The sequence below is a fragment of the Erpetoichthys calabaricus genome, chromosome 10 (genome assembly GCF_900747795.2).
Source record: "Erpetoichthys calabaricus chromosome 10, fErpCal1.3, whole genome shotgun sequence".
Taxonomy (NCBI): domain Eukaryota; kingdom Metazoa; phylum Chordata; class Cladistia; order Polypteriformes; family Polypteridae; genus Erpetoichthys; species Erpetoichthys calabaricus.
Window position 1 is genome coordinate 169,492,507 of NC_041403.2, and position 19,487 is coordinate 169,511,993.

General features: G+C 48.8%; 2 protein-coding genes across 3 annotated transcripts in view; both read left to right on the forward strand.

The window, feature by feature from the left end:
- agbl4 (AGBL carboxypeptidase 4) overlaps positions 1–19,487 on the forward strand; it is a 460,603-nt gene that overhangs the window by 311,125 nt on the left and 129,991 nt on the right. The gene's annotated exons all lie outside the window — the stretch shown is intronic.
- The window catches only part of bend5 (BEN domain containing 5), a 308,697-nt gene continuing 295,778 nt past the window's right edge, over positions 6,569–19,487 (forward strand). The window contains exon 1 of one of the 2 annotated variants that reach the window (XM_028812471.2): positions 6,569–7,543. In XM_028812471.2, coding sequence (XP_028668304.1) covers positions 7,363–7,543 — 181 coding nt within the window. In that variant the 5' untranslated portion in view covers positions 6,569–7,362. The remainder of the gene's footprint in view (positions 7,544–19,487) is intronic. The other variant, XM_051933158.1, reaches the window with a different exon arrangement.

Here is a 19,487-nt window from a genome sequence, read left to right on the forward strand (position 1 = left end):
TCATAGATATGAAAGGCACTATATAAGTAGAGAGACACGCACACATGACAGGTACAGACAGCGTGAAGCTCACCATGTCGTACTATAGAGAGATCAATGGCACAGACAGACAGGAAACTCTGCCATATCACCGACTGGCAGCGGCTTATCAAACTTTACTTGCCCAGCGTAAGCAAACATGGCAGGACGTGTGACCGAGGTCCCGTTGTGGGCTGCATGTGTGACTCTCGTCCCATTCCGGGTGGGTTTCCTTGCGCCTCATGTTGCCCGGGCAGTTCTGGTTCACTGCAGCCCTACAGGTGGTCTCCGCCTGGTCACTCACTGGACATTTTGATTGCGTTTCCAGTCCCGTCTGTAGAACTGAGCAGACTTTGGCCTCGCCTGACTTGTGCTTACTGCTGTTTGTCACCCCGTGATGTGACAGAGACGTGACCGGGTGACTGTGTGAGTGAGTGCCCCATGCGATGGGCCGGGCCGCCACCTCCCTGTGATGCCCACCAGTTAAGAGGAAGTTGAAATGGGTGGATTACAAAGGTGTGTCTCCCCCAGTCTGCTCCTAAGAATTCCAGTGAGCCACTATGAGCCCACTGCCCTGGTGGTCTTTTTCACTGGGCGCCCGTCACTCATCCCGTGCCTCGAACCCCCAGACGCTTTGGCGTGTCTGTTAGCGAGTGCCTCGGGTGTGACGCTGCCAGCCTGGACTCGTCATGCCGCCCGCTGCACAGATTGGCCCAGTCTTGCTGTTTCCAGGCGACCTCCAACTGGTCCGACTGGTTTTCTGTGCAGCTGCTGGCCGTCTTGTGTGATTGGAGGGGAGCGAGTGCTGGGAAGGTGCTGGTTAGAACTGGTTTCAGCTGGTATTCCACCCCCCCCCCCTTCCCCACGCTAACCCCTCCCCATTATGCAGGGAAGCAAGGAAGGGCCGAGTGTGTAAAATAAAAAGGAGAGGCAGGCAGGAATAACATGGAGCCTTAGGGAGAAACGCAGGGCGCCCACCAAACACGAAAGGAGGGGCACAGCAGCAGAGCGGGCAGATAGGAAAAAGCTACCCAGCTGGTACAGAGGTACCAGGGGTAAAATGAGAGAACAGGCTGGTCACTGGACATTGGTGCCAACGTGGGTAAGCAACTGGGAGGGTGGGGACATGGGCAGAGGGTCCAGAGTGGCCCACCAAATGAGCAGGTGGCAGGAAAGGACAATCAGTGTGAAATACATGGGGTCCTGCTGCATCTTATAGAGGGTGCACAGTGCCAGTGCCATGCTAGGCTGCCCTTTCATTTTGCTTTGGGGTGCAAGGATATCTGAGGGCAGGGTGGGCTTGGAGTTGGGAGGTGAGACGTGGCAGAGGCTCATAAGCAGTGAGCTTAGGGAGTAAGGAGCGATTGTGTCACGAGTGGCACTTGGTGGGCATGTCACCCCTGATAGGCGGGTTGTCAGGCCCAGTGGGTGGTCTCTTCATTTGATACTTGAGGGTTTTCCCTGCGAGTGTCTCATTTGGATTTTGACACTTTGTTTTGGGTTAAAGTGGCAAACAGAGGTGCCCCATCACTACATGCCCCATGTACTTGAAACAGCCTGTGGTGCCAGTTCAGTTATCACAGGAGAGAATTAAATTATGGAGGAAATGCCAAAGCAAGTCAGCTGGGGTGTGAAGTGAAGTGGCATACATCCAAGTGACATTCCCAAGTGTCCTCTGTCATCAAACCCACCAAGTCCAGTAACCCTGGCTGTGGCACCCTCAGACACCACTTGGGTCAGTCCAGAACGAGCTGCTCACCTCATGTGCACGTCTTGGGAGACAAAGACCCCTGCAGACCTGGGGAGAGAATATGAAACATCGACAGACGGCGGGCGACAGATGAACCCGAGACCCTGAGAAACCCGTTGACCCGCAGAATTCAATTTTTATCAGATTTGATGGAGTTGGTCGTGACATACAGTGCCTTGCAAACAGTCTTCAGATCTTTGAAGGCCACCGATTTCACCTCGTTGTCTCCTAATCCGTATTTCACCCGTTCTTCACCACACTTCAACACTTTGGACTGGAAGCTAAGAGGGTTGGTGTTCATTGTCTTCCAATGCGAAGTCCCTGCTCGTCACACACAATGTCACAAGGACCACATTTCACTAAAGCAGCTCAGCTTTACATGCCAGCCTCACATTGATGGTAATCCCACCGCTGACACCAGTGTGATGATGCATTTCATTGTAAAGCACCCGACGTTCACGACTTTACTGACTCACAGACAGACAGCATATCCTTATGAAAAGCACCAGGAGATACGTGACATCTAAAACTAAGAGTCACCCGATCTACAAGTGAAACCTAACGGAGGACAAAAATCAGAGGACACGAGCAACAGAGCGGAGAACAGGGGAATCAAAAATAAAAGGACCTGAAAGTCACAGAAGAAGACTGCCGTACAAAATGGCCATTGGGTGACCTTGTAATCTCTTAGCAACTCACCCTTCGAGGTCGTGATCCCAGAAGCCACGCCCCTAGCACCTTGAATCTGCAAAATGGCAGCGCCCAAGAAAAAAAAAAACAATTAAATGCTCAAAAATCCATGAAACCTGAAAGTGGACTTCAGTCAGGATCCACAAGTTTCAAAACTCCAGGAGTCGTGGGAATTCATTCAGGATAAAACGTAAGTTTATGAAAAGCACCAATCAGAACAAGAACAGTAAAGCTGAAAATAACCGAGGAGATGATCCCACCGCTGACACCAGTCTTTCCATTCAGACCTCGCCGTGTCGTGAGCTCCACTCCTGATATCCGAGTTACGTACCTGCTGTACACGTTGACACCCCGCCATCGTGAAAGGACTGGGAAACGAGAAACACTCGGCGTCTTCAAGCGGAATTCTCCAGCAGCCCACCCAGCGCGCTACCCAAGCTGACGCCCATCACGCCCGAAAACTCGCCAGACGATGATGCAGACGTGGTGGTGCACTCTGGGTAATGTGAATATGGTCCAGTGGCACAAAGGGGCGGCCCCTCTAATAGAGCAGTCATGCCATTGTGGCACAGCGCACACACAGACACACACTTCACCCTGTCAGGACATTTTATACAAAACAAGAAAAGGCTAGAAATCAGGAGTTAAAAACAAAAAATATAAATAGTTTGTGAAAAACACTTCTGGAAAGCCCATAAAAAAAAAAAAAGAATGTAACTGAAATGTGAATAAGGCTGAAAACGACCGAGAGGGTGGGCAGGGGTCCCTCCATGGTACTCCCCCTGCTAGTGACGTTTTAATGAGCTGAGTGAGACTGTAATGTGTTTCCCTATGAAGCCCCCCAGACTTCACTTTGGTGTCAATAAAGATGGACGTTGTCCCTGGAGAGGGTCACGGTGATCCCACTGCTGACACTCGGCATTCGCTGTTTTACTCAACAGCTGGCACACTCTATGCCACTTCAAAGGGAAACCCACCGAGTCTTCACCCTCAGACCCCCAAACACCATCAAGGGTTCAGTGACTCAGAGACTACCATCCCACATGCCAAGGTGTCTCGCTCCTCGTTCACAGCTTTAAATATACGAAGGACGCGCTCCCATTGTTAACCCCGAATGAGCCGACATCCGCGAGCGCCTCGTCTTTACACTGAATGTGCCACCGTGGCTGGCTGTCCAGGACTTTAAATCACCCGAAACTCGCAAACCCTTTGACCGATTGACCTGAAATTTGGTGCACAAATACTACGTGACGTCTACTGTCCGCTGTCGGGTGAGGATTGACCTCCTAGGTTATTCCTGTTTGTATTTTTATTTTATTTTATTGGAGAATCAACTCTCCGCAGCGGCCAGCAGGGCAGGCGTGTGGCACATGTGTAACGGGCACCGTTCTCACCCCTACCACCTTCGCTGTCACTTTCCCTACCTCTTCATATCTTAAATCATTCTTGAGGCAGATTGAAGACTTAAGTGAAAAATTAAAGAAAATGTACTAAGTAATCGCAACACAAACACGGACTTAATCAGTTTTAATGTGAAAAGATGGCCGACGGAAGAAGAGAAGAAGCGGGGCACTAGGGTGGAGAAAGAAGACGAGCCGCTCAGGAAGGAACAAGTGAATCAACATCTGAGCAAACGAATGGTAAACGTACAGAGAAAGAGAATGAAAACGAGGAATGACAGCGTGTGCCGTTACTGGTCTTGTGAACAATCGCACACTCAACCTTCACAGCAGTAGATTACAGAGGACATGACCCGGTATGAAGGACCACTGTGCTAATAAAGCTGGAATTAACTGAGAGACACTTCTCTAACAACATTAATAAACAGACGCCATTATTATCACCAGATTAGCAGCTGGTCTTTGTGTCATTTCCAGCACCAGTGTCATCCTCTTCAGTGAGACATTGCTCGTTTTCACACACAAACTTCACCTTTAAAACTATAGATGGCTTCACCTTTAAACACGCCCAGTGACTGCTGGTCTGCCTGCTTGTAAACTCTTAGATTAGATCATCATATTGTAGGCTCGTCTGTCATCATGGCACCAGACAGTGGCCTCATGTTGGCCTGACACACAAGGCACAATCTCCCTGAAATCTAGCAGACGACGGCTCCTGCTAGCGTCACATAGCACTTGGGCTCAGGGTCACGGCCAGGCGGGAGGACCACTGGGTCGCCTCTCCAAATGACCCTGAAGGGTTTCTGTTGTGTGATCAGCTGTCCTCTTGAACCAGAGTCTCTGATCCGAGTGACAGTATGAGTGCACCTTGTGACAGATTAGGTGTCCCTTCTCACGCCAGCTCCCTGAGACCCTGCAATGAACTAAGAAGAGGAAGAAAACAGATAAATGATAAATAAATCAAATACGTCTTTGAATTGGACAAAGAAAATCATCGACGGGGAAGCACAGAGGTCAGCGCAGGTGACTCACATGTCCAGAATCCTCAGACCTGAATTTACGTGTTAATCCTGTCTGTGTGTGCACACGGAATGGCGAGCCGAGTACTCGAATGTGTTTGTAAAGGGGACAGCAGTCTGAACCTGACCAATGGGAAAGGCAGGGTGGAGAAAGTGGGTGGGTAGACAGATGTGAAAGGCACTATATGATATATGGACAGATGTGAAAGGCACTATGATTATGATATATGGACAGATGTGAAAGGCACTATATGATTATATGCTAGTTAGACAGATGTGAAAGGCACTATATGATTATATGATATATGGACAGATGTGAAAGGCACTATATGATTATATGCTAGACAGATGTGAAAAGCACTGATTATGATATATGGACAGATGTGAAAGGCACTATATGAGTATATGCTATATGGACAGATGTGAAAGGCACTATGAGTATATGCTATATGGACAGATGTGAAAGGCACTATATGATTGATCGATGTGAGTGGCACTATATGATTATATGCTATATGAACAGATGTGAAAGGCACTATATGATTATATGATATGGACAGATGTGAAAGGCACTGAGTATATGATATATGGACAGGTGTGAAAGGCACTATATGATTGATAGATGTGAAAGGCACTATAAAGGTCGAGCAGTCACCATGTTAAAACGTATGCAAAAAAACCCTGTCTACAAAATAGATGGATGTGAAATATAATAAATAATATAACTATGAAAGAAATAAAACAAAATTGACAAAAGAAAAGCTATATTGAGTAAACAGAGTGGTAATAAAGAATAAATAAATAGATGGGTATGCACAGCACTATATAAATATGGGTGTGAAAGGCACTATAAGAGACAGAGAAATGGATAGATGTGAAAGGCAGTCCGTAAGAAGACAGAGAGACAGACAGACAGCTAGCTGGCCAGCCAGGTAAGGCACAGTGCCCAGTGGTAGTGCTGCTGCCTCCCAGTAGGCAGATGGGTTTGTGTGCAACACCCACAAATATCAAAGACGGTAGACAGATGGATATGAAAGGCGCTATATCATTGATGGAGAATAAAAATGGTGTGTGAAACATGCTTTGAGTTTACAGACACACAAACACAAATACCGAGATGAGGTGAGTAGCCTGATGAAGGTAGAAGCCTGCCATCTTCCTCGCTCAAGCACACCTCTGGAGTTCTCTGGCAGAACACGCTGACGTCATTAAATTGTTAAGAGTCCTCACTGGCCGCCGTGAAGCCATTGATAGACGAAGGGCTTATTGCCGCTCATGTGTTTCCTCCCAGCTGGTTTCTCTGTCCAGACTAAGGGTACGCCTGGCATTTTAAGGACTGGGTTTCTGTGAATGGCTGAGTTATTAAAGCGCATGTTAAACGCACTGAAGGATTCTGTACAAAACTTAGCAGATGTGTGAATTTCTATATTTATATTGTCACTGTATCTGTGTGTGGTGTCCTATACATTCTATTAATTGCATTATTTTTATATGCACACCAATCTGAACTCGTTTAACGGGAAAGACATCACAGAGGAGTAAATTCAGTTCAAACAAAGCCTTAAGAGAGTGTGTGTGTGTGTGTGTGTGTGTGTGTGTGAGTGAGTGAGTGAATGAGTGATGGACAGGTAAACCTTTAAAAGACTAAATATAAACTGAACTATACAATACAACACAGCTAGATGTGAAAGACGGGCTGTCATTGCTCTCAAGTCCTGGGTTCAGCTGCATTGTCTGTATTAACTCTGAATGTTCTCCCTTTATCTTTGTTTTTTTTTCCTGCCACATCCCCAAACTGTGGCCCAGTATACCTAAAGTCTGACACTCGCATAAACCTAAAGGGCAAAGACAACATTACATTTACATGGGTGTCAAATGTACTAACTTTATAACTGATGATTGCATGCCCCGGAACAATATCAAAGTAAACAATTACCAGTAAGACTCACCTGAAATATCTGCTGGAGCCGTTTGAGTTGGTCGGTATCATCTGCCAAAATGATGATAATAATAATGAAACGGAGGAAAGTTAATCACAAGTCGAAAAACAGCACGATCGTTCAAGTGGCTGAATACAGGGGTTTGCTGAGCAGAATTCTAAGAGTTACCTGTTCATTCCGTGGGCTGACGCCTCGGGCCGTGCGCGCGTATCGCTGCTCCCACTCTCAAACGCCGCGGCCGCCGCCAAGTTTCCAGCATCCGAGCGGAGCGGCCCGAGCGCTGCTCTGCACTCGATTGCTTCGGCCTAGCGCGGTGCAGTGGCGGGGCGAGGTGGGGGCGGCGAGTGGAAGCAGAAGCGCCTCATTTCCTGGAGACCAGGCCAGAGCAGCCGAGCGCAGAGGCCTTTCCTTTTTGCCCCCTTTGTGTGTGTTTATATATTTATATATTTGTATATTTTTTAAGAAAAGACTTGTAAAAGGAAAAGAGAAGGAAACAAAAGTCGGCCAGCGCGCGCGCTCACAGTGCAGGACCAAAGACGACGAGGATGTTCGCTTTCGTGCGCTTCTTGGAGGACGACGTGTGCTACGCGCTGCCGGTCTCCAGTGTGAAGGATTTCAGACCTCGGCACAAGACGGACTTCGACAACCAGAAGGTGTATGTGGTGCACCGGACCGAGGAGCATGGCACAGGCCAGCCGGGCAAGGCGCAGATCCTGGCCCTGTCAGGTAACGCGGCTCCCTTTTGTTTTGCTCTCCCCTTTTGGCCGCCTGCATGCAGCCACATTTCAATTATTTATGGAAGTTTTGGCGAGCATCGAGTGGCGGTCGTAACGGAAGGAAACGCGGCGGGGCTTCCTGTGCGGGGCGCCGGGAACCCCTGCTCCCATAGCCGTGCTGTTGTGCGCCGTCCTCGGCCTTTTTCTTTTCTCTCGCTCGTCGTTCGCGATGTGCGCTTCGGAGGGAGGCGGGGGGGAAGTCAACGGGAAGCGGGAGGACTGGTGGCCGCCAGGCTAGGCCCAAGCGCGTCTCGGCGCTGACAACGAACGCGTCGCAGGGAAGAGCGTGGTGGAGCGCCGTCTCCCGGGGGCTGTCCGCCGGGCAGGGCTCGGAAAAAACACCCCTGCCCAGGTTAACGCTTGCAAGCGATCCCTGATGTGGTTGACCCAACGCTGCCTGTCCGCCCCGTCTAGTGGTCCTGCTGAATTCGAATTTAGACGAGTGAGGCAACACAGACGGCCGACTTACGAGCTGCTTTGCCCCTCGAGGTAAGTAGTGAACGAAAACAAGCGAAAGGCACCAAGGCGAGGGCAGCTGGCAGAGTCGGCATAGCCTGCCCCAATTCGAGGTGGGCATGTGGCCTATCTAGGGCGACCAGCTTGTGGGCTGACCAGACCGCGAGTGTGGTAGACGCAGATACGATTAAAGACCAGGGGGATGGAGTTTGTAAAAACTACACATGCAGTCAAAGGCATTTCGGCCACCTAAAAACGGTTCCAAGGGGACATTTTTGTTCGATTGCGCAGCGCTGGTCACCCTAGTAGAGGGCAAGAAAAAAAAAAAAAACGAGCAGCGCAAACCCGAAGGTCCACGGAGCCCCTGACGTGAGGACCACCGCATGAAACGCATTTCCAACCCCATAGAGCAGGGCTTCTCAACGCCGGGCCTGTGTGTCCACAATGGCTGCCGATTTTCATTCCAACCATTTTTTATAATTCAAAGCCACGCAGGCCTAGCAGATCATTAAACTTGGTTATTACATTCTGTGGCCTTTGTAGCTTTTCCATTTCCAGAGATCATCACCCATATGTTGTGTGGTCCTGAACAGACTTGGGCCTCTTGGTCCTTCCCTCATTCATTCATTTCCAAGTATTTCACTAACTCGGATTCTTCTCAATGCCGACACGCAGGTTTAAATAGAAGCACCTTTGTCATTTGCACCTCATCATTAACTGATGGCTGGTTCAGAAATCGGGAGACAATTCAAACGTAATGCGGCTGTTTAAAACTAAAGGAGGCCATTAAGGATTCTGAGTCGTAACGAATGGCTTCAATAAAACTAAGGCCAAACAACATACAGCTTCAGTAATAAATAAATGGGTTCTAATTAAAAATGTAAGGAAACCAAAAATCTGCAGCCACTGCGTACCTCCAGGAGTGGAGCAGAGTACCCTGCCTTAGACCCTGATGTGTCCTCCTAGTCAGAAGATCCTGTGTTGGTGCCCACTCTGAGTGGCACCTTATAGCAACGAGTGCTTTATGTAAGCTAAAACAAAAGGTTACAATGGCAGGGCACCACTGTAGCTGTTTCACCAATCGGGGGGTCGCTCTGATGTCCCCTCGGTCTTCTCCAGTGTGATGTTTGAATTTAGCAGCACCTCGGAGATGTTTGTCGTAGTTATAAACCCGTACCTTTCTTTTACCATTTTGACTTCAGTTCACCTTATTCTGTTCCTATGAGTTCCTTCTGGACCCTTTGAAATCCCTTCACGTTTTTGTCCTCCTGACTGTCCAGTACAAGAACACCCCTCATATGAGATGCCGTTTGACACGTCGTGATGTCTGGTTATGTAAGATGTTGAGCTGTTTGGTGTGGTCCCCCCAACTAGACCAACTAGACCTGAAAGATGTTCATTTTTATGCCATTTCTTGACAGTGTTTTGTGCAGGAATTGCCAGTCTTACGGTAAGAGTAAAGCAATTGGGCATCTTCAGAAGGACTTGAGGTTGTGGTGCCACTTCAGCTCACCCCAGGGGTTTGCCCCCCTAATGGAATACGAGGGGTCAAAGTTGCTCGTTTTCACAAAACCTGGATTGGTAATATTGGTACGTGGAGTGTCGTTCTGTGCCATTTCGAGGTTGTTGATCACAAATGTGACCGGGTTTCTGATAGCTGATTCTTTACTGGTGGTCCTCGGCCTCTTAGGACCACTCCCAGAAGATTGAAAATGACAAATTTCAAACGTAAGCATGTGGAGGTATCATTTACAACAATTTCAGGGTCAGTGGTTATGAATGTGATGTGAGTTTTGATCCTTTACTTGTCCTCTGTCAGAGGGTGACAATACGTTTGTTACAATCAAGAATCTTAGGACTTTAAACCGATGCATGTTTGAAATATCTGACAAAACTCTTCTTGTTCTTGATGTGTTTCTACCTCATCAAGTAAATGCTTACATTTCTTATGAAGACCCAGACGTAGAGCGGCTTACGCTAATTCAGACTTGTGTGCGGTTTGCTCTTTAACTTGTATAGCGGTGAGTGGGGCAGACACGGGTGCAAATGGCACTGAATGTGGCAGCAGGGTCGCTACTTCAGTGTGCCAGTTACAGGGGCTGATGGAAAAGTATGGAGGCGCCTTACACAGAGAGGTCTCTTGTGGACTGGAGTGTCCTGATGATGGGCTGGAATCTCGCTGCAGAGTCACCGTGTGTGAAATACAGCAATGCCGAATAAATATACGTAAAATCTAACAATGTGGAGCCCAGAAGAATTGAAAACCACATTGTAGAGAGTACAGTGGGCCAAACGTGGCCTGGGTGGTCCCTCCAGTTCTGCCTTCCACAAGCATTCACATGTAACTTGTATTTACATTTTTTGACCGTTTATGAAGTGATTTATGTTGAAAACAATGGCAGGCGCCCAATCCCAGTCCCCTTTGTCACCCTTTTAGACGTTGGGTGAAAAGGAAAGTCACATTAAGGTAGAGCTGAGTTGTGTCGTGTGGATTCAAATATTCAAAATGATTGGAAATCACAAGTTGTGTTAAATCGCCCCCCCGGGTACCCCTCCTGGTTCCTGCCTTTCAGAGCCATGCGTGTGAACCTGGGCACGTTATGAAGTGTTATGTGCTGAAAGTGACAGCCACCACCTATTCGTCAGCTCCTTTTAACTCTTCATATGAGACGTGGGGTGCAATGGAGAGTCCCCTTAAGAACACGTGGATGTTCATCTCCGAAATAAGGGGAGGCCACGTGTAGCCGCTGTGGGGTGTCACTATGCAGGGTCAGACGTAACTTGGGCCTCTGTAGGCAGACGTCTGTGTGTCTGTCTGTTAGTTTGTGAAGCATTACACTACCAGACAAAAGTTTTAGAAGATCTCCGTTTTGATGTCTTAAGTGTTTCATGAAATCAAGACATAGAACAAAAAAATAATAGCAAATAATAAAAAGAGTCAAGGAATTATTAAACGTACAAATTGGATTCAGGTTTTTGATTCCTCCAGATAGCTGGTGCCTTTTGCTGATCTAACAGTCAAACTGGTAACCCTTTTGATTCAGCATGCCAGTCACTCTGTGCAGGTCACCAACTCTGCCACCGGCAAAAGAACCCCAGACTGTCACTCGTCCTCCGCCATCTTTGACAGTTGGTGTCACCAACTCCGTGGCATACAAACACCTGTGTGATGAACCAGAGATTTCACATTCGGATTCATCAGCTTCCAGTCTGCAGTAGTGCACAGCTGCTGTGTCCTCTAAGAGATGGCCGCCACTCGCCCTGTCACTCCTGCAGCACAGAGTCCCCTCGTCACAGGACAAACTGACCGCTGTTGGGCTGTGATCACGCAAGGTGGTGACCCTCACAAACTTGGCTCGTGACTTTGGCGCTGCCACGTCTCCCAGTTTCCAGGACACCACTGGACTCTCTAAGTCAGGGGTCCTCAATCACGGTCCTGGAGGGCCGCAGTGGCTGCAGGTTTTTGCTCCAACCCAACTGCTTAATAAGAGGCCCTTATTGCTCAAGTAACACGGCTGCTTCACTTTAGTTGCCTTGCTTGTTAAGATTTTGAACCCTTGTTGCTTATTTTAGTCTTAATAACATGAAAATGACAAAAGAGACCAGCACTTCTCCATTGAGCCTGTTACCACTGACACCCCTGTGTGTGTTTATCAGGCACTACTGGGTGAAGGAAAGTGAAGAGAAAAAAGTGAAGGACTGAGAATTCCTCCTCCATTTTAGCCTTCAAATCATTTGGATGAGATCCTTAGAAAGGGGAAGAAAATCTAAGATATGAGAATGAGCTGACATGGCAGAGTTAAAGCACAAACAAGCCAGGAAATTAAATTATTCGCAAGAATTTATTTCTGATTAAGAAACCAGGTTAGAACAAGAACCTGCGGCCCTCCAGGACTGGGACTGAGGACCCCTGCTCTAAGTGAAAGGCCTGCACCTCTGAGGGTGGCGATGAAGGTCACTCTCATTCCGTTCTCTACAGTGTCGTATTGTCCTTCAGAGGTGTAGTCACACAGTCGGCTCCAGCTCTGCTTTAAGGGAATCGACACAAGTTGGGACGCCTGTGTAAATTGTTGGCTTCGACTTGCAAGGCTTCATTTGCTTTAATGGCTGCAGAACTTCTCTAACTTGTAACCCGTTAGTAGTTCCCATTTTCTGATGTTTCCTTTCTTCAGTTTTTGCCAACCTAAACTTTACATTTAAATCTCTAGCAGCATACTGCTTAACCTTTTCACCATTTTAGGTCGGGCGTTGGATTTCACCTGATTACATTTGAAGAGAGGCTGCGGTGCCCTGAAACCTTTGACTGGCAGTGTGTGTGTGAGTGAGTGAGTGAGTGAGTGAGTGTGTGTGTGTGTGAGTGAGTGAGTGAGTGAGTGTGTGTGTGTGTGAGTGAGTGTGTGTGTGTGTGTGTGTGTGTGTGTGTGTGTGTGTGTGTGTGAGAGTGAGTGAGTGAGTGTGTGTGTGTTGAGAATGGCAGTAAACCTGAGCCCCTGCTCCCCTTTTCACTCTTTGTCTTCACCTGATGTGGGACAGACGAGTGACACAGCCACCTAAATGTCGGAGTGCCCCTCCGAGTTGTCACGTAGCGCTGGCCGTTGACCTCAGTCAGTTGTATAAAACAGAACACGTCACCTGGTCAGCCAGCAGTGCGATTTCTGTGGCCGAGTGTGCACTTTATATGTTAGTCTGCGCTTTGTTTCCATGAAAACATCTGCAGTTTATCTTTCTTATCGCTTTGTTTTTCTGCAGCCCACGTAACAAATCCTCAGCGAGTTTGTTTTTGTCCAACCAGAGATTCCCTGAAGTGGAGAGGTGCGGACGCATCACTAGATGTTGGGTAAAACTGAGCGCCCCCTGAAAAGAGTGTTGGGTTGTCTCATCCATAAAGTAGGAGACCATTTCTAGCTGCCGTCATATCTCACTACGTTGCAGCACAGAATGCAATGTCCAGAATATCCAGAAAGCGCGTGTTGATCAGTTTCCACATTGAGACAAACCGTCTGCTCGGCCGGTGGAGCACAAAGCGTGACATGCTGTGCTGGGTCTGTCCATGTCCCTTCGTCACCCTCTCGGCCCTGTCCCCATGACGTCGGCAGTAGTGACCTCTGCAGCAGAATATCAGACTTGTTTGTAAGTTTGTCTCCGTTGACATCTGTGACACCCCCCCTGTGCCCGCGTTTCGGTAGCCATGTGAGTTGCGTCCTCCATGAAGAGTGACATTTGGGCTCTTCAAGCTGACGTGCTTCCATTTCGAGCGTCATATTTTCCTAATAATCTGTCACGTTATCTCTGCTCGCTTTTCTTGTTCAGACACACAATGAGAGAGCCTGGAACACAGCGGTAGAGGCCGCCGTGACATTTACACCCTGGGCAGGATACATTTTCATTGTTGAAGGTGTAACCGTTGCTCCGCTCCTCCATTACAGTCCTACAGAAGCCTAACGAGATGAAGGTGGTCAAACAGGACTCATCCTTCTATCTCGGGCCCTGAGAGCTCAAATTCAAGTGGTCCGCTATGACAGACGCTGAGAAGAGCAAGGAGCCGCCGTCTGAATGTGTCCTGATGGAGCGTATCGTTGGAGTTCAAGCGGAGTCGTCGTTTTTAAAGTGGACCTTCAGTTTACCACTAAGGTGTACGGTAGGCCTGGTGACCTCGTACCACAGTTCTGTGAGGAGAGACCCTCGGCCTGCCAGCTCTCCAGCATGCACGGTGGGCCCAGTCGAGTTACGGCCTCGTTCTTGAATACGTGTAATCACCATAGTCAGAGCGGTGGACGTGTGCCCAAGTCCTGTGAAACCCGTTGACGCTCCTAACCTCTGAGCGCTGACCATCCTGTCCGACTTTTCCCATGGATATTAAATGTCAGCCTTTGGACTTTTGTGGCACTGCGTCTTGTCAGTGGTGTACAACTCTAGAAGGAGGTGGGGGGGGCTTTGCAGTAGGCATTGCACTTAGGATGTCACTTGACCTCCTACACGTGACAGTATTGTCACCACTTCAGCTATTGTGTATACGTCAGTCACTGCAGATGTGACGTCAGAATGTGTGGACAGGAGAACGGCGAGGACCCAAGGTGGTGATGTGGACCGATGCTAACTTGGATTAAACGATGGCCGCACTTCTGCCTGCTCCACCTGTGTGACACCACGTTGTGATTTTCAACGTGAAGACTTAATGAAGTACAGAAGTCCCAAGTGAGCGAAACCGTAGGGTGAAGCCCCTCTGTTCTGACGATAGGCGAGGGGCTGATTGAAGTCGTTTACGGTAGAGAGCGGCTGGGTGGGTGGTCTCGTGGCCCCTGCGGATTTTGTTTTTCCTGTTCTCCCGGCCATCAGACCAGACGTTGTTCGTTGTTATTTAGTTTGATCGTATTTTTATTTTTTTATGAACTTTCTTCATCTTGTTTGAGCTGCGCCACTTGTATGAAAGTGTGCTCTTGAAAGAGTTGTTGTTGTTGAGGGGTGAGTAGCGTCCCATCGTCACCAGCTCCTCCTCCTCGGTGAGGTTACCAGTCTGGCGTTTGTGCGCTCAGTCGAAGAGTAGTGCGTTCACCTCGGGTCATCGGGCTTGTCCTGTACTCCCCTTGAAAACGTGTCCTCATTTGGTAAATTGTGACAGGGGCTCAGCTTAGACCCCACGGAGGCCATCGCAGCACTTTGAGGGGCTCAAGGCCGGTCTGTCTGTTAGGGTGGCCGCTCCACCTGCCAGCTTGGCTTTGACTGGAGTGACCGGCAGGTCAGTAGTGGAGCAGTGCCGTTAACTCGATGCTGTGAATCCATTCATTTCTCTTCAGTCAAAATCACACGAGTCCACCTTTTAACGTCTCCAGAGCCCTTCGGCTGTAGACCCACATGTGCTGTGGACGTCACTTTCTCTGAGCTGACATGTCGTGTCCACGTGGCCATAACCCTGCCGATTACGTCAGAGATAAACGAAAGTAACTTTTTATATGTTCAACGGCAAATGCATAAAAATACATTTAATCAGAAAGAAAAATGGACTTGGAAAGGGAAAGAAACGCCAACTGAAGCAGTTTCCGAGTCGTATTGGGCCTCTACTGCCGTCTCCTCGTCCTGTGGCTTCTCTGCCCCTCCAGACATCGTTGTGAGGCCAGCCTGGGGTCTGTGGTGGTACGTGAGGGAACAGAAAAACCCTGAAGTTAGGATCAGGTGAGCAAAAGCGGAGACGAGAGACACCAAAAGACGCAGAAAAAGCCAGCCGAGCTTTCAAGGGGGAAGAGAAAAAGCTTTTGTTGTTGTGTTTAAAGCCCCCTGATTCGCACTCACTGATGGCCTTTCAGTGTCACGCATACAAAACGGACAAATCGTCCTTCCTCCGATTGTCACGAGCCGTCATATAACCAGCTTGACGTGATGAGATGTGTAGTTAGCGGGTGGACTGCTGAAAGTGACTTCGGTGTCATTTGAATGAGACGGTCGAATCTGGGACCACCTTGGTGGTCTTGTAATTGAACATGCTGCTGCATGGCCCTGGTATTTACGTCCCTCCGTTGATTGTAGGGAACACGGTGAGAGTTATATGTCCGCTTTCTAGCCACCTTGTCCAGGTTAGGTCAGCTTGGAAGCACATGCGGTAATCTCAGACATGCAGCTAGTGGGGCGCCTGACACGGGATATCAGCAGACATGACGTTTGTGTCGTCAAAGTGACGTTCTCTACTGTGGTGACAGGACTAGCATCGTATGTTTGGATGGCATGGGAGCGAACGGGACATGGCTGCCAGTGAGGAGTAATTAGGACGCCAGTAAGCAAAGGCCAAGTGTGGGCAGTTAATGTGAGGCAGCACAGGACCGCTGGGGGGTCGACCAGCAGTGACCCTTAGGGCGTTCAGAGCGTTGTCAACACACACACTTTGGTGCTCAGCCCTGGTAAAGCCGACGTTCTTTTAAAGGTGGCCTTGAAGTTGCCCAGTTTTGAAGTTAATGTATCAGGAACTGAAAGGTTCTTCCGTTTATTGCACAAAGGTAGTCCTGGTATGAAGTTTTATCTCGATATTTTGTGTCTTTGTAAAAGTCTTGCTGATTTAGGTTGGTCTTGTTAATGTTAATTGTAGCTTACTAATGACAGTTAAGAACAAACAGGTCCAAACCGCACAGAGCGGCCTCCAGGACTTACACACAAGACGAGAGACGCCCTCCGTGTAAACAGGGCGGGCAGGCGGGCGGGCAGACAGGCTGAGATCCAAACACGACTCGTAGCGGAGCTCCAGGGCCTCAACATCACGGCGGCTGGTGCAGCATGCGAGTAACGACGCAACATCTTCTAGAACACAAATCACTAACGTCAGAAGATACCAGAACAGATGAAACGCTTGTGCCTTTCTGCTGAGGAGACTTGAAGTTGTGTGCCAGAAGCGCCAGTCAGTGAGCGGCATGTGACGATGCGGGTTCGCTCCATGCTCCATTCCAACTTCTTTCAAGCTCTTGAACCCGACACCATCGGTAAGATGAGCTGACAAATGAGGACAATTCTCTAATGAAGGCAGGAGATCGTGCCACAGTGCAGTGTTCAGAAACTGAGTACACATATGAATCCATAAAATCCAAAGCCGTGAGAATAAAAACTCAATAAACCCGAGGTGAAAATGCAGTCTCTCTCATTACTCTCTCGTGCCCCCCTCGGTGGCGATGCCCAGGTACTTTTCTGCAAGTTTCCCCCAATCTGAGAAACGCACATGTTGTGTTTTCTGCCACTCTGTCACCTTAGGTATCTTGACATCTCTTTCGGTGGCGGGGTGCAGAGTCCTGGCGTTTTCTTGAAATGGCTGCCCAAAGACTCTTTTCTTTTTGGCCCAGCTGTGGTCCGTTCAGATGTGTGCATCGCTTTGAGCAGAACGGTTGGGATTTACGGGCAGGCACAGCATCTCCATTGCACCTCATCGTCGTTTTAACGTTGTTGTCATTGTTGTCCACTCTCGTACATGCAAGTCAAAGTGGATGGAGTGGGCCAAGGAGTAGGGGGACTGTGGCACTTGGAGACGGGGTTGAGGACCCCTGGTGTGAATTCCTTCACTCTCCCTCCAGATGCTCCTTCAGCCCCGGGACCTCACTGAAATGCACGTTTTGAGTTTGCGTGGCAGCCACTTGTGACGTGCCCAGGATGCCAGTGCTTTGGGCATGTTGGCAATCCAAAGATGGATGTTGGCAATGGACAAGCAGCCCGTAGCGTTAACGCGAGCACTTTTGGGTTCAGTTGGTGAAGACGTTCAGTCGTAGAGTGGCGCCCATATTTCAGGTGCTGTGACGTCCTTCTACTGTGTTACAGAGGCTGGCATTACAGCTGAAAATAAAATGAGGCCCCCTCAGTTTGACTTTGGCAAATCGTACGTGAAAGTGTCCAGTCGTTAACTAATCAAACCTCCATCAGCCCCAACTCCACAGTCCGGCTTGCTGCAAGCCCACCTCTAACGCACACTGAAAGTCCGGCCACGTGGCACCGCAGCCTGACCACCTTCACCAGCCCCTGTCCAGGTGGATGCCACTTTCCTGCTGGACGTTTCTGCAGATCTCACCGTTGTGTGTTTGCCGTTTTCGTTGATTTGATTCTGCTGCATTCGGGGGTCTTGTTTTACTTGGCCATTCATCTTTGCTGGGTTGCACAGCAGTCCGTGTGAAGCTGCTTTGATGTTGGCGTTGTTAGGACCGCTGAGGTTTTGGGGTCCCCTGAAGATGTTAAATTGAATTATTTACAGCATCCAAGCGAAGCTCTCGTGGTGCTGGAGGGCACAGTTGAGACGGGGGGGTGAAGCCGAGGGCCAGCGTTGGCGTGAATGTGGTCGAGTGTGATGAAAGCATCACACAGCCGAAGTGCAGTCGCTATACGATGGCGCAGTGCAGGAGACCTGCGTCACCAAATGCCATGCAGGGGACAGGGAGTCACATATTGGCAAATAGCTTAAGACGCACTGACCCATCGGCCTTTTCCACGTCACCCACCCACTTGCTCGCCCCATCATGTTGGGGCTTAGTACCCGAATTCAGCATAATCTAGAGGGGCTGGGAAAAGAGAAATAAGTCAGGGGGCACTCGCAGCCAGTCATGTGGTCTGACATCTCCAGAGACACAGTCACGGGGGTCTGCCGGTCAAACTGTTTGGTTGGAGTCAGAGAGAATGTGTGTGTGAGAGAGAGAGAGAGCTGACGACCAATGAGCGAGCACTCACTCACTCGCTCACCCGGAAGTGCAGTACAACACACACACACACACACACACACACACACACACACAGAGTGTGGCTGTTGGGCCGAGCAGACAGCTAGAGGTCTCGCCTCTCTGACATCTCGTCTTTGTCCTTCCACGATGGACTGAAAGAGAGAAGAAGAAGGAGGCCGAGAGTGCGGCTGAAGTCGCCGTACTGAGAAAGCTTTCATACAGCAGCAGCTCCGCCAGGCATTGTCTTATTGGCTGTCGAGATAGAGGGGGCGGTACTTCTAGATGACAAAACCAATTGGGATGTGAAGTTTGCATTTATGTTCATTTCAATGATACCACGGGGCCTGATGTTGGTAACGGGGCATCGCCTTCATCTGTGGTGTGGGGACTGTGGAAGTGACGGTCAAGTCCTGCTGTGGCCACGCCACGGGCACCAAAAAGAGAAAGAGAACCTGCCACGGGGTGTACTGACTTTTCCACAAATGGCTGTGATCCGCCCTGGGACTTGAGACAAACTCACACTAGTTTTTAAGTGACGGACTGGCTGGATGTCAGACTACATGACTGGTGGTCACAGGAGCCCCCCATGACTGCGTCTGCCCTAAAATGACTGTCGAAATCCCGTAACGCAGCCTCCTCCGTTTGTGTTTTTTCCGCCTGGGTTTTGAGTTGGGTCAGTTCTCATTCCTGGCGGACCCATGTGACTGCAGGTTTTAGTTTTCTTTTTTAAACACGTGTGACGGTGATGTCCCAATAAACCTGGAAGTGGACTCCAAGCCTATTTGAGCAGTCAAAACGAGTCCCTCCACATTAGCATGAAACATTTATTGTCCTCATTTTCATTTCATATTAAAACCTAAAGTGTCCCCAAGTGGACTTGAGGGGTTTTGATAAAACGGAGCCATGTGGCCTCTAAAAGCCAAGTGTCTGACATAAGCTGTCACAAGGCTCGCTAAAGGGGCCAGCAGAACGAGGGCCTCACTGTGAACTTTATTTTACAACAAAAACATTTATTTCTATAGCACATTTTCATACAAAAAGTAGCTCAAAGTGCTTTACATAATGAAGAAAAGAAGAATAAAAGACAAAGTAAGAAATTAAAATAAGACAACATTAGTTAACAAAATTTTAAAGAGTTGCTTGTTATTAAGAAGCAGGCAGTGCGTGTTCCTTTGTTTAAATGGAGACCCTTTTTTCACGTTTTCAGTCGGCCCGGGAATTTACAGCAGAGGAACGGCGGGCATCGGCGTTCACATTTTAAAAAGC